The sequence below is a fragment of the Aedes aegypti genome, unplaced genomic scaffold (assembly GCF_002204515.2).
Source record: "Aedes aegypti strain LVP_AGWG unplaced genomic scaffold, AaegL5.0 Primary Assembly AGWG_AaegL5_hic_scaff_157_PBJ_arrow, whole genome shotgun sequence".
In the NCBI taxonomy this organism is placed as follows: Eukaryota; Metazoa; Arthropoda; class Insecta; order Diptera; family Culicidae; genus Aedes; species Aedes aegypti.
In genome coordinates, this window is record NW_018735030.1 from 1 (window position 1) to 15,474 (window position 15,474).

Here is a 15,474-nt window from a genome sequence, read left to right on the forward strand (position 1 = left end):
ATGAAAAAGGATAGGGGATTCTACCCCATTACCCCGAATGCCAACACCCCAAATTCCATTACCTCGAATGTACCATTACCCCGAATTCCATCACCCCGAATGCTATTTCCCCGATTTTTTTTTACAATTTACAATGATATTGACATGATGACATTGATGCCATTTCCCCATGATATTGGAATTCGGGGGTGATGGCTCGTTCGGGGTTTTGGAATTCGGAGTAATGACGTTCATATTTAGATCGAAAATAAAAAAATGGGTTTTAGAGGGTTAACTTATAAACTATAATATCAGAACGACCACTGAATGACAATGACACTGACATACAACACGTTGATAACGAGGTGTGCGCAAATAGGTCCACAACAACTATTGCCTCGAAGATTTTCAGGAGTTCAATAAGTATTTTTTTGGACATCCTAACCAACTATTCCGTTTAAAATTCCTTCAAGAGTTCATCCTAGATTTTTTTAACGATAACCACAGACATTACTTTCAAAGAGAAGGAGTTACTCCAAAGATACTTTCAAAAAGTTCAGAAAATCCAGAATTCTCCAGGAATTTATTCGAATATCCTTCCATAAATTTACTAACGACTTCTTCTAAGATTCCAGTTCAGAACATATTCAAGAATTAAGCCAGTAATTTCTGCAGAAAGCCCCTCAACAATAACACCTTTAGCGCATGACGGCCTCACCATAGTAGCATGTCCGAAACAACTTGAAACTATTGAGAACCAGAGTTACAGGTCCAAAGCCCTGATAAAGGTGGATGGTAATGATGGCTATGACGAGGTCATCATGTAAAGAACAAACGGACAATGCTGTATCGTGTCAGCGCCGATGAGGCAGCCCCTCTAGCACGATGTAGGTAGCGCAACCCTAGTTAGGTGGCCTATTGAAGACTCTAAACCAACCAAGAAAGGCAAAAGTAGAGCAAACGGATTTTACGGCAACAGACCCGGCCACGAATAAAGGACAACGATTGGAAAGTTGTTGTGCGGAATGTCGGTGTGAACGTGACAGCTATCCAGGAAATATGCTGGCCAAAAACCGGAAAACGTGAATTCCGAGCAGTGGATCCCATTGCCAAACCTTCATTCAAGTACCACGTCTACATCAGCGGCGGCGACTGAGCAGAACGTGGAGTTGGCTTCACAGTGATTGGGAAGCAGATGAAGCGAGTTATTCGGTGGAAACCGGTAAGCGACCGAATCTGTGTGTTGAAAAGGAAATTCTTCAATTACAGCTGATTCAGCATATATGCGTCGACGAACGATAAGCCCGATGACATGGAGGATAAGTTCTATGAGAGCATAGGAAAGGCCTACGAAAAGTGCTAAAAGCAAGATGTCAAGATAGTAATCGGCGACGCAAATGCGCAGATAGGGAAAGAAGATAATGGCCTGCGGCTAGTAACCTTCGCTGCTCAGTATGTACTTCGCACGCAATAATATCCGCAAACACACCTGGCGACACCCGAGTGGCGTTGCCTGCTCCCAAATAGATCACGTGCTGGTTGATGGACGACATTTCTCAGATGTCATGGATGTCATGACCTTCCGAGGTCATAGTACCGACTCAGATTATTATCTCATTATAACTAAAATACGGGTGCGGTTATCCAGCGTCACGAGTTCCAGAACTAACAGAACGCTGCGCTTCAATATTCAACGCTTGTCGACTGATGGGCTTGCTGCACAGTTCTGCCAGCAGCTAGACGAGCAGTTGGGAAGAATCAACGTTTCTGAAAATTTCGACAGCTTGTGGAACCCTATCCACGAAGCTGTGACTTGAACGGCGCGAGAAGTGATTGGCACTAGTCAACGACGAAGACGAAACGACTGGTTCGAAGAAGAGTACCAGAAAGTGGCATACGTAAAGACTGTCGACAGAAGCAGTATGCTTGTGGCCAGAACCCAACAGAACAGAGAGCGGTACTGGACAGCGAGAGTTGAAGAAAAGCGAATCCACCGTTGAAAGGAAGAAAAAAAAGTACAAAGACAGTGTGGTAGCTGAAGCGCAAGACAGCATAAAGCGAAAAATACTGTACCAGTGTTCACCATGTGCAATGATCGAGAAGCGAATTTACTGACCGACAAAACGGCGATGGCTGCTCACCGATCATATGAACTGACGAACTGTAAGGCTGCTGGAAATGATGAGATCCTGATCGAGTTTCTCAAGCACGAAAGTAAGCTGCTTTACCATTCGATCCACCGAGTACTTCTGAAGGTATGGGAGGACGATGAAATGCCCACCGGCTGGTTGGATGACCTTATACGCCTAATGTACAAGAAAAGGCACAGATTGTAGTGTGCCAATTACAGAGGATTTACCCTACTGAATTCGGCGTACAAAATACTGTCGCACATCCTATTTAACAGACTGAGACCGCTCGAGGAGTCGGCGAATACCAAGCTGGTTTTCGTGTAGGCCGCTCGACAAGTATAGCTACAAGTTATATATAACTATACGACGGGAGTATAGCTTGTAGACTGATCATCTGTTTATTGGAGTGGCGATTCCCTAACCTCAAATCTACCTTTTCCACAAATAGAAATTCTTGACTTTCCGCAATAAATTTGCATCTATCAAGTGAAGTTTTGTTAGAAAGGAAGATTCCAATCATTTACTTTTTGCTTTATGATTTCAATTTCCCGAAAAAGGCATTTTTAGATGCGTCATCATTCATTTCATTTTATTTATTTATTTGACGTCAAGCATTTTGTAGACCATTCTAAATTACATTGTGTTCTTAATATCTATGTGTTTATATATTATAAATTTGTTGAGTATACTCGATTCATAATACATTCCTCAGTTACTATTGTTTTGTATATCAAAAAGTATTTTTTCAGTTTTGTTCGAGACATGTTAACATCAATCATTTCACAATGCTGATTATATATAGTCATCATCTGATTCAACGGACTAAATTTAGCGTAGTTCGTGCGATGATGACCTACTGTGAACAAGTAACGATTGCGTAAGTAACGAGTTGGAGTATAAAAATTCAGTTTTGAACGTATATCAGCAGAATCAATGCGCTGTGAAACAATATCGTTAACAAAAGAAACCATAGCATAATCACGACGCACTTTCAGTGATTTCATATTGATAAGCATGCATCGTGTGGAAGTTCATATTGATAAGCATACATCGTGGAAGTACTGACCAGCCTAAATTACGTAGTGCGTATAATAAAAACTGCTTTTGTATCGATTCTATACGTTCTTCATGTTTTTTTGTGTAAGGTGACCAAACAATACTACAATATTCTAATATTGATCTTACATATGCAACATAAAGTATTTTTAATGTGTAAGGATCACGAAAGTGTTGGCCAAATCGTTTTATGAAATTGAGCATATTTCCTGCTCTATGAATTATTGCATTATAGTGATCTACAAATCTCGCGTAACATTACCAAAGGACCCATGTACAAATGAGAGATTCTCTCCTCTCTCGTTCTCTTTTGATTATAACAGTGGAATACTAAAGATTTTGGGAAGTTTTTCATTATAGATCGAAAGTCAATTTCCTTGACTAGCGTTTCATACAAAAAAAGCAACAGAAGAGATTAATGTGACTCAGTTATTCATGAAAGAGAAAGTAAACAAAGAGAGCCTCTCAATGTTAGATACGTCCTTTAGTAATGTTACGCGAGAAATGATAGTTTTGAGTCTAAGATAACTCCTAAGTCTCTTATTTTATCACATTTTTTTACATGTTTGTTTCCTAAAACAATAGACATATTTGGTGTGGTTCGTTTTCTGCTATAACTTATGAGGTTACATTTTTTATATTCAATTCCAATAAACTTTTGCAGCACCACGTGTAGAAAATTTGTATCCCATTCTTAAAAACATTATGATCGTCATCATTCTTTATTTCTAAAAATAGCTTCATGTCGTCAGCATATATAAGGACCCTCAGTTTGTTTAGAATATAAGAAACGTCATTAACATATAAAATAAAAAGAAGAGGGCCTAAGTGTGAGCCTTGAGGTACTCCAGATGTAAACATGTATTGGATTTGATCTTTTCCCATTGAATTTTACTATTTGCTGACGGTCGTTTAAATAGGACTTGATCCACTTAAGGAGACTCATTTCGATTCCCATTTTTTCAAGCTTGAAAGTCAACATTGGAATGTCAAGTTTATCAAATGCTTTACTAAAGTCAGTGTAAAGAGCTTCTACGGAGTAACCTTTATCCATTGCACTCAGTGAGTAACTTACAAATTCCAGAAGGTTCGTAGTGGTCGAACGACCTTTGAAAAAGCCGTGTTGAGCGTTTGTTATACGATTTTTTTATTTGGGTAAACATATTTTTGTTTACAATTAACTCGAAAAGTTTTGGAATACATGACATAATAGCAATACCGCGATAATTTCGAATGTCCGATTTCTTACCTGATTTATATATTGGTATGAGGAATGATTTTTTCCATACCTTTGGAAATTGGCCAATTTGAAGAGACATATTGAATAACCAAAATAATGGAGTTGTGAGTTCACTTGCTAAGTTTTTAATGAATCCGGGTGGAATTTCATCTGGCCCTGATCCTTTAGTGGCGTCCAAATTTTTAAGACCAAACAAAATGTCTAGAACATTTATAGAATTAACGCCAACATCACTCGGAAAGTCAGCAAAATGTGAAAAGTAAGAATAATCTCGATCATTTTCCGAAAATGTAGAATAATTTTCTTGAAATTTTTTTTGCGAAAAGATTGCAAATATCTTCAGAATTATTTCCTACTTTTTCATCCAAAGTCATTGTTGATGGAAAGTTGCACGATTTGAGTTTAGTTTTAACGTAATTGAAAAAAATCTTTGGACATGACTTTATTTCATTTTCAGTTTTTATGTTGTACTCGGTAAGTGCTGTAGAAATGGCTAAATTGAGTTGGTCGCAAATAACCAAATATTTTTCTAAATCGTCTGTTTTTTTATATCTTCCGTAAACTTTGTGAGCTTTTTGTTTTCGATTTTTCAAATTTCTGATTTGCTTGTTGAACCAAATTGGATTTTTTGAGTTGTGATTCCTTCGTCTCTTCTTAACAGGTACTTCCTCCCTAATGGTTTCCCACAATAAATTGTAAAAGATTTCTATTGCACATTCAATATTACTTTGATTTCTCAAAACAGATTGCCAATTTGCGTTATCTAATTTTAGTCTAATATTAGTATAATTGGCTCTACTATAATCGAAAATATTCTCATACATATATTCGTGAGGAGTATGATAAATATGCATAAACATAGAATATTCTATTGCCGTGTGAAACGCTTCATTTTTCCATAATGGTGAAATTGACTCACTTACACAGAAATCTTCATGCATATTTGTCAATAAAAAATCTAAGTAACAGTTTTGTTTATTTTTTACGTGATTTATTTGATTAAGGCCTAAGGATGCAGTTTTGTCAAAAATAAATTGCAAAGTTACATTATCGCCAACAACAGGGAGTAGAATACTCTCGTTTTCAAAATCAGGAATGAAATCTGCATTACGTTGATTGAAATCGCCATAAATATGCACCTTGTTTTCGGGAGGAAGTTGAGTTATGATTTCTTCTGCTATCAGGAAAAAACTCTCGTATGTTGACTTACAAGCCTGATCTGGGGGAAAGTAAACTGATACAAAAATATGAGTTTCATTACCAATATTTGATTTAATCCACACATGCTCAAATTCTTTAAATTTAGGTGTAGCAATGATTTCAGAACTGAAATTTGATGATATTGCAACGACGACTCCTCCGCCCGATCTTCTTTGTGTTAAAAGTAAGTCACGATCATTGCGAAATACGTAGTAATTGCTACCAGAAATTTCTTCACTTTTCACATCATCATTCCAACTTGTTTCTGTTCCCAAAATGATTGAGTACGATGAACTTAATATATTTTTATGAATTTCATTAATTTTAAAAGCACTTTTCATGCGATTAAAGTTCTGACAATAGATTAAACTTTCAGTTGGCTGTGTTTCAGAAGAAATTATTGGTAGTTCGTTATTTAAGTCTGTTAAACCATATGATGAATTGTCATTATTATTTGTTGCCAAGTCCTGATTAGTTTCACCGGGTTGAATTGAATTATTTTCTGCCTCTGAGGGGTCCGTCAATTCCGTAGAAAACATTTCATTTATTTAGTTAACATCTACACAGATAACACTGAATCAACAATTTCACGCCACAATACTCGGTTCGTGGCCGCATCTCTCCATCCTCGGTTCTGCCCCACGCTCGCCAAATCGATACGCACTTGATCCGCCCAACTAGCTCGCTGCGCTCCACGCCTTCTTGTACCAACCGGATCCGAAGCGAACACCATCTTTGCAGGGTTGCTGTCCGGCATTCTTGCAACATGCCCTGCCCATCGTATCCTTCCAGCTTTGGCCACCTTCTGGATACTGGGTTCGCCGTAGAGTTGGGCGAGCTCGTGGTTCATCCTTCGCCGCCACACACCGTTCTCCTGCACACCGCCGAAGATCGTCCTAAGCACCCGACGTTCGAAGACTCCAAGTGCTTGCAGGTCCTCCTCGAGCATCGTCCACGTTTCATGCCCGTAGAGAACTACCGGCCTTATGAGCGTTTTGTACATGGTACATTTGGTGCGGGCATGAATCTTTTTTGACCGCAGCTTCTTCTGGAGCCCATAGTAGGCCCGACTTCCACTGATGATGCGCCTCCGTATTTCGCGGCTAACGTTATTGTCAGCCGTCAGCAAGGATCCAAGGTAGACGAACTCGTCGACCACCTGGAAAGTATCCCCGTCTATCGTAACACTGCTACCTAGGCGAGCCCTGTCACGCTCGGTCCCACCAGCTAGCATGTACTTTGTCTTGGCCGCATTCACAACCAGTCCAACTTTTGCTGCCTCGCGTTTCAGGCGGGTGTACATGTCTGCCACCTTTTCAAATGTTCGACCGACGATGTCCATATCATCCGCGAAGCAAACAAATTGACTGGATCTCGTAAAAATCGTACCCCGGCTGTTAAGCCCGGCTCTTCGCATAACACCTTCTAGCGCAATATTGAACAAAGGCACGAAAATCCATCACCTTGTCGTAGTCCCCGGTGGGATACAAACGAACTGGAGTGTTCGCCTGAAACCTTCACACAATTTTGCACACCCTTCATCGTCGCTCTTATCAGTCTCGTGAGCTTCCCGGGAAAGCTGTTCTCGTCCATGATTTTCCTTAGCTCTACGCGGTCGATACTGTCGTATGCCGCCTTGAAATCGATGAAAAGATGATGCGTTGGGACCTGGTATTCACGACATTTTTGGAGGATTTGCCGTACAGTAAAGATCTGGTCCGTTGTCGATCGGCCGTCAACGAAGCCGGCTTGATAACTTCCCACGAACTCGTTTACTACAGGTGACAGACGACGGAAGATGATCTGGGATAATACTTTGTAGGCCGCATTTAGAATGGTGATCGCTCGAAAGTTCTCACAATCTAACTTGTCGCCTTTCTTGTAGATGGGGCATATTACCCCTTCCTTCCACTCCTCCGGTAGCTGTTCTGTTTCCCAGATTGTGCCTATCAGCTGGTGCAGACAAATGGCCAGCCTCTCCGGACCCATCTTTATGAGTTCAGCTCCGATACCATCCTTACCAGCAGCTTTATTGTTCTTGAGCTGGTGAATGGCATCCTTAACCTCCCTCAACGTGGGGGCTGGTTGATTTCGCAGTACTGACGAAGGCATTTCCTCCGTTGTCCCGTCCTTCACTGCCTGTGCTCTCAGCGCCATTCAGGTGCTCATCGAAGTGCTGCTTCCACCTTTCGATCACCTCACGCTCGTCCGTCAGAATGCTCCCATCCTTATCCCTGCACATCTCGGCTCGCGGCACGAAGCCGTTGCGGGATGCGTTGAGCTTCTGATAGAACTTACGCGTTTCTTGAGACCGGCAAAGCTGTTCCATCTCCTCGCACTCAACTCAATCGATTCTCGACACTGGACTCTCTCAGGTGAACGATATTACGAACTGCAATGGACGTCTGAAATGCGACATTTCGTCTGTAACTGATACTCAACCGGGAGTTAAGAACAATGCGAAACAGGCTTCGAAAAGTCCGTAAAAAGTACTTCAAGCACCGATCAGCAGAGACTGCTTCTCTCTTGAGAGTGGAAAAGGTGGAAAACCTATATGATGAACTGCGAACAACCGCATTTCGGAATTACATCAGACGCCTGGAATCCGACTTCAAGCACGACCCCTTTTCGTTCTGGTTTTTCGTTAAAAGCAGGAAGCACGGTCATGGAGTTCCGTCGGACATGGTTTACCGCAGCTGTAAAGATCCGAGATACCGCAAACTTCTTTGCGTCGTTCAAACTGCTTCTGACAGTTCCATCCATCTACCTCGCCTGGAAGTATCAACAGCGCTGGCAGATGCTGGGCCGGATCGCCTTCCTCCTGTTTTCTTTGAACAGTGTGCGTCTTTGCACTCGTTACCAGCATCGATTATTTTCAACAAGTCGTTAGGGACCGTTCAAATATTACGTAACCCAACAGGGAGAGGGAGGGGGTCTTACATAGTGTTACGGTTCATACAAAAATTTAAAATTTTCCATACAAAAGCTGTTACGTGGGGGAGGAAGGGGGTCTAAAGTTGGCAAATTTTGCGTTACGTAATATTTGAATGAATCCTTATTGGACGGCATTTTTCCTGATGCGTGGAAGATTGCATCCATTACGCCCATTCACAAAAGTGGCAGTATTCACAATGTCGAGAATTATCGCCTAATCTCAATACTAAGCTGCTTGGGTAAGGTACTTGAGAAAATAGTTCATGAAGTTTTTTACCGCTCCGTCCGACATGTGATATCTGATAGTCATCATGGATTCATGAGAAACCATTCAACGACTACAAATCTCATGACATTTGCGAACAAATTGACTAAGAGGATCGAAAAGAAGTAGCAGGTTGGCGCAGTTTACGTTGATTTATCCAAAGCTTTCGACAAAGTGCCTCACACGTTAGCTGTGGAGAAAATGCGCCACATTGACTTGCCCGATTGGATCATAAACTGGACGTCATCGTACATAACTAATCGTAAGAGTTACGTAAAAATTAGAGACGCATATTCCGATACCTTCACGTTTCCTCCAAAGTCCCACAAGGCAGCCACCTTGGCCCATTAATTTTCATAATTTTCGTCAACGACATCTGTAGTCTTCTGCGCTGTGATTGTTTGATGTTCGCGGATGACTTAAAAATCTACCGTACCGTTCTGTCACCGTTAGACTGCTGTGCTCTTCAGAAAGATCTGAACATGGTTTTGGACTGGTGCGAAAGGAATGGAATGCAAGTGAACTTCGCGAAATGCAAGGTTATATCCTACAGTCGTCAGCGCTCTCCATTCTTCTTCCCGTACATATTCGACAGTGAACAATTAGAACGTGTCAACAAAATTCGGGATCGCGGCTTCGTTATTGACTCTAAAGATAAGTTTAACGAGCATATCACTAGTACACTCAAAAAAATCCAAACGTCATTGCTACGTGAAAAATCATGTAGATCATTCCAAACTTTTAGGGGAAAGGTATTCAATATCGGCAGATAGAGATATGTTTACCAAATTAAGTGTAATTGTGGTAACATTGTGCTAAAAGATTATGTAGCCGGCGGGACTTGAACCCACAATTTCCATTATGTACACGGACGCATTACCAATTATACTACAGCTACGCTACGGTAAACTGAAGTATTTGGCTAATGACCTTTGTAGCATCCCCAAGCCCCACAATCTTACTAGTCCAATATCCACACTTATCCCTCACCATATCTCTATCTGCCGGCATTGAATACAGTCGGTGTGAGAAAACGCAACACTATTGTACCTACATCCCCATATGATCGCACGGGTTGTCGATTCGGCTGAGGAATAGGTGCGTGGCTGCTGCCGTACACACTGACCAACGACGGCTATGATACATCCGTATCAAAGGGGTTTACTCTTCTCTTTTTTATTTTCGACTTTTGCAGTCAGCTATTTTTACTTTTTAGGGGAAAGGTATTCAATATCGGCAGATAGAGATATGTTTGCCAAATTAAGTGTAATTGTGGTAACATTGTGCTAAAAGATTATGTAGCCGGCGGGACTTGAACCCACAATTTCCATTAATTGTTAATTAATTGGAAATTGTGGGTTCACACACCGACTGTATTCAATGCCGGCAGATAGAGATATGGTGAGGGATAAGTGTGGTATATTGGACTAGTAAGATTGTGGGGCTTGGGGATGCTACAAAGGTCATTAGCCAAATACTTCAGTTTACCGTAGCGTAGCTGTAGTATAATTGGTAATGCGTCCGTGTACATAATGGAAATTGTGGGTTCAAGTCCCGCCGGCTACATAATCTCTTAGCACAATGTTACCACAATTACACTTAATTTGGCAAACATATCTCTATCTGCCGATATTGAATACCTTTCCCCTAAAAGTAAAAATAGCTGACTGCAAAAGTCGAAAATGAAAAAGAGAAGATCATTCCAAATTCATTTTACCTCCACTTCACCTGACTAAGATAAAGATCACTAAACCATTCATACACGGGAAAAAATTCTGTGGTAATAATTACTATTGTAGCTGACTACGCCCATTCTTGAAACTATCATGGAATTTTAGACCAATTTACTATGTTTACGGTACATCCCACCATATAACTGGTACATTTGACAGAAATAATTTACAACAATCTGATTTCGACTACAAACATGGTGAAATCAAGCGCATTTCTGGTCTGCTGAAAATTGCCGGTGCGAGCGCTTAAGTTAATCCCCTGAAATAGTAGTTCTTACCGCACAATTTTTTTGCGTGTACCTACCAAATAGTGACTCGGTAATGTTTACTGAGATTACCTATCGCACTTACGTGGAATTCACGTAGGTGCCTAAGTTCACTTTGACATCTGCTTAGTGTACGTGCATTCGGTGTTGAGCTCAAATCCTAAGATGGCGCTTGCTTGATTTTTGAAGAACTTCAGAAGCAGCTGCGGCTTTAAACACTGTGTAAGATTGATTTCAAGGTAAATATGCTTTGAATAGTGATGAATCCCTGCATTGCTTCATATTTTCACGCGAAGGCTACAGTAAGACAGACCAAACTCACAAAATTGAGGAAACAGGATTCAAAATGCTCAGATTAACAATAAAAGTAGCACAATCTTTAAGTTTGTTTACATTTTCCAATTGTGAATTAGTTTTCTTCCAAAGCCTATTAGAAATAAGATTGGTCTTCATTACAGTTAAATTTAATGCAAAACCATCTAGGTCCTACTGAAACGCTTCGTAAAGGCTATCGGAAAATCCACGTAGCTCTTAAGTTTAGCGACGGTGGAATGGAGCAATGCACGAGTTCACTATCTGACGTTTGAGCGGTGCCGTGTTATTTACGTGATCATGGCAACGAGTGAATTCGGCACCACTCAAACGTCAAATTAGTGAACTCGTGCATGGACCGATGCACGAGTTCACTATTTTGACGTTTGAGCGGTGCCGAATTCACTGGTTTCCATGGTCACATAAATAACACGGCACCGCTAAAACGTCAAATAGTGAACCCGTGCATTGGTCCATAGGTCCATGGACGAACTTCCAAAGTTCATGCGTTCATCCTGGGCTACCTATGATTTACGTAAGAGCTACGTGAAAAGTGCGATGGAAAAAAATCACTCCGTCATTGAAATTTGTACGCGTCGTTGATGATTGTTGCTAATTCATTTCACGGATTCGAATCAAAGAAAATCAGTTGGTTTTGCACTGACACAGCTGAAAAAGTATCAGCATACTTTATGCATATTAGCGCGTAGAGTGATACTTTTTCAAATCAATATAAACTATCAAGACTGGGTTTTATCACTTTGAAATGCAAGCTGAAAAGTCATCATTGTTGCCAAAACGAATGACGGGCTACTTAGCCTTAAAAACTCTTTTTTGCTCCTTGGTGTGTAGCACGTCGTCTACCGTGGTCCAATCCCATCAAATTACCGATCGTTGCCAACTAATCGACTTAGAAACGTTAGCGAACCGTAGAAAAAAAATTATTCGTGTTTGACCTGATTATGAATCGTATTGACTGTAATTATTTGTTAGGTAATATTTGTTTTTATAATCCTGTGCGCACTACTCGCAACCGTTCTTTTTTGTGGATTCCTACTCGACGGGAGGGGGACCGACGCGTGGAGGGAGACCGATGGCTAGCCATAACCCACTTAAATACCTCAGGCAACAGATTTTTTTATCGTGTTCAGATATTCACTTCACGGAATGATACAATAATGCGAGTATGTTGTGAAAAAATGAAGCAATTTGGTGCAGCCGTCTTTGAGTAACCAGCATTTAACTCTTAAAAACCTCATATGTGCTCATATTGTAATTTTCAGATTTCTCCAAGAATACTGAACCGATTTGTATTATTTTTTCAGAGTAGCTCCTTATTACTTGGCATTGTATAGTACATATTTTATTTTTTTGATAAATTGATCAAAAACAAATTGGCTGCCAAAGACATTTTATATTGAGAATGTCGGTCCCCCAAGGAACATCGGACTATTTTTAAAACTTGATCAGCAATGATTAATATCGACACGGATTCTTAGTTTTTTTTTTGAAATCTTGTGAAAAATTGGTGCAAAAAAATCAAGAAACAAAAAAGTTATCACGATTTGAATATTTGTTTAGCGGTAATAAATGAAGCTGCCGGTAGACAATTCTCGACTCGAGTGAAGTGACTCGCCGTGTAAATCAAATGGAGAGTCACTTCGCTCGAATCGAGTATTGTCACCTCGCTATACGAGACCGACAATTCTCACCTCACGCCACTCGTGGAATAAACCCAATTTTCCCGACCTTTTCACGGTGATTTCAAATTTCAGCGGTTTTTCCGCAAATTCCCGACCGGGTGGCCACCCTGAAAGCACCTATTACCATTTTACCTTATCAAGCCGCTCGGGACTGGGAAATAGTTCCATCTTTTCCTCGCATTCATGTTCCATGGTCATCAGCATGTTCCGTTCCTTCAGAAGCACGAACCAAAGTTTATGCAAATCCACATTCGACTTGATTCGCAGCTCGTCTTTATTCCACGCCCGACCATGTTTAACTTCATTTTCGCCCCAGTTTTTCTTGTCGTCGAAGAAATCCATCAAATCGAAACGGTTGCTCGAAACGGAGAAGCTTTTGGCCATTTGTATGGAGGCCGGAGTCGCACTCGAAAGCCTGTGAGAGTACACAAGTTGGTAGTGATGTAATCAAAACATTGTGTGCAGCGTGATGAATAACTTACAGGCTTCCATTATAATGAAGTATACTGGTCCGAACAACATTATATATGTTTCCCACTTGCTTTGAGGCAACCAAAACTCTGTTCAGCACGTTCATTATTACAAAATTTTAGCAAAATTCTAAACTTCTAAAACACACATGCCGAATGCGGCAATCTTTTTTCAATGATCTGAGCTTGTCAAATGTCAAAGCAGGAGAACAACAACTACTGTTTACTTTTTTAATCATCGTCATCAATGATGCACGGAAAAACAAAAGTACTCAATATTAGGTATTTTTACTCAAAATTTAGTACACTGTTTTAACAGTGTTTTTTTGCCAAATCTCGCATAACCTGTGATCTCACCCTAAAAGCCATTGGTAACCGAGTGTTCAACACAACTTCGTGCACATTTTTGCTGTAGGGATTATCATGTATTTTGGACAGGCTAAAGATATGTCTGGAAACGGCGATCGATTAACTGCATAAGATTCTAATATTTTATTACGTTATGATACTTATATGCTTAACGTCTCACTGTACTTTGTTTCTAGGGTGAAAAAATCAGAGGGGGTTGTGTACAAGACACGACCGCATGACGTTAACTCGCCAAGTCTCGATTACTTTTTCAAATCGACGTAAGTAACTTTCATATGGTTTTGAGAAAATTAATTCAGAAGAACCACAAGCTGTCTTTTAAAACTGGTTTAAAATTATTCAACTTTTTAAATTTTTTTCGCCGTGTACATCGCTTAAATTTTGCATACATTAAGCTCGCGTTCAAAAACTAGGGAGTTCCTGTTATTTCCCACAAAAAAAAATATTACAAAATGATAAGCCGATTTATTCAGTTACTTTCGACGTTTTTCTACCAGTGTAAAATCGGCTCAAGTAGTGTTTTGTTTTGATTCGTGGTTAAGTCACTTTGTCTCTCCATACAGCGGGGCGGCGAAAGTAGTGGTTAGGTTGCGAAAGTTGAGAATCTTACTTTCGTCGTTTTGTAAATCCGGAAATTAAACGTTTTAAAAGTGAAAAATCGAGTTGGTTCAGAGCGCATCGTGTAGAATTTCGTCTGCGAAACACGTAGAATCGATAAAGTAAGTTTGTATACTTTTTTGACTTGAGTCTGTTAGAATAAGTTTTCGAGAAGTGATTTTCTGCATTTGAATTTTAGTCGATTGTCATAGTTGCAGCCTTCCTTTTGTTCAAACTCTAACATAATATCGTGATGGTCGCAACATTTTAGATTTTAAATTGACACCCAGTATATCCAGCTTTTTAAAAACGCTAATGGCTGCCGCAAGCAGGCTGGCTTTCTGGTAGGGATCGGGCGATTTGACGTTTGACTTGGGTCATTTCTATAGGCCTATTCACATGACGTCTCAAATCAGCTGATCGGGAAGCACTTTGACATTTCTTCTATGAAAATGACAGGCCCGTGTTAGCACCGGTCCTCCACCGATGTAAACAAATGCATAGACGGATCTGTCACATGAAAAGGCCTATTGAATGGACCCAAGCCAAATGTCATATCGTTTCATCCCTACCAGAAAGCGAGGCTATTTGTGGCAGCCATTGGCGCTCGTAAAAAGCTGGATTGCCGTGAGATGTAATTAACATCAAAAGAAGAATGAGCGAAAAAGTAGAAATTGGTCTTCTTTTATAGTGCTTCCCAACCCACGTGTTTGAACGTGTTTGGTTGCGTAAGAATGGGGTCGACATTTTCCCAATTTTCGACAGTCTATCGTCAAAAATCAAGAGTTTTCTTAATTTGAGTAAAATGTTGTATAAATTTTCAATCGATTGGTGGGAAAATTTTGAAAATCTACTGATAAATGGCTGAATTATTAGTATTCAAAATCTTACATAATTTCGTGACGGTCACATTTTAGATTTTCAATTGACACCCAGTATATTGCCGTAAGACGAAGTTAACATCAAAAGCTTACAAACTGTAGCATTGGCTGCCAAAATAGCGTTTTTTATCGGCCTGTCTGTTTTGCATTCCGGACACCAAATATGCTTTAAAATGCCATCGTGTGAATATAATTTGGACATGGGCGTTTTCTTAATATCCATACAATGGTTCCTTAAAAAAACGATCATATCATAACGAAAAACGCCTTCAAGTATGCATGTATGCGACATTCCAGTGTGTTTCATCAGATGGCCAAATAGGGTCCTAAAATGGTT

The 15,474-nt window shown here is 40.2% G+C and overlaps 1 protein-coding gene across 1 annotated transcript; it reads right to left on the reverse strand.

Moving 5' to 3' along the window:
- Positions 1 to 12,925: 12,925 nt before the first annotated feature.
- LOC5566728 (39S ribosomal protein L47, mitochondrial) lies at positions 12,926 to 13,496 on the reverse strand. The gene is made up of 2 exons (XM_001651083.2): positions 13,303 to 13,496; positions 12,926 to 13,235 (listed from the first exon to the last, which is right to left on the reverse strand). The coding sequence occupies exons 1-2, from the start codon at positions 13,395 to 13,397 to the stop codon at positions 12,941 to 12,943; spliced, it is 390 nt and encodes a 129-aa protein (XP_001651133.2). The 5' UTR covers positions 13,398 to 13,496; the 3' UTR covers positions 12,926 to 12,940.
- Between the last annotated feature and the right edge of the window lie 1,978 nt (positions 13,497 to 15,474).

What these genes read in the sequence shown, in the direction of transcription:
- LOC5566728 (XM_001651083.2), bottom strand. Translation starts at nt 13,397, where the DNA reads ATGAACGTGCTGAACAGAGTTTTGGTTGCCTCAAAGCAAGTGGGAAAC. An exon ending in CTTCATTATAATGGAAGCCT is followed by an intron (nt 13,236 to 13,302) that starts GTAAGTTATTCA and finishes GTACTCTCACAG; the next exon opens with GCTTTCGAGTGCGACTCCGG.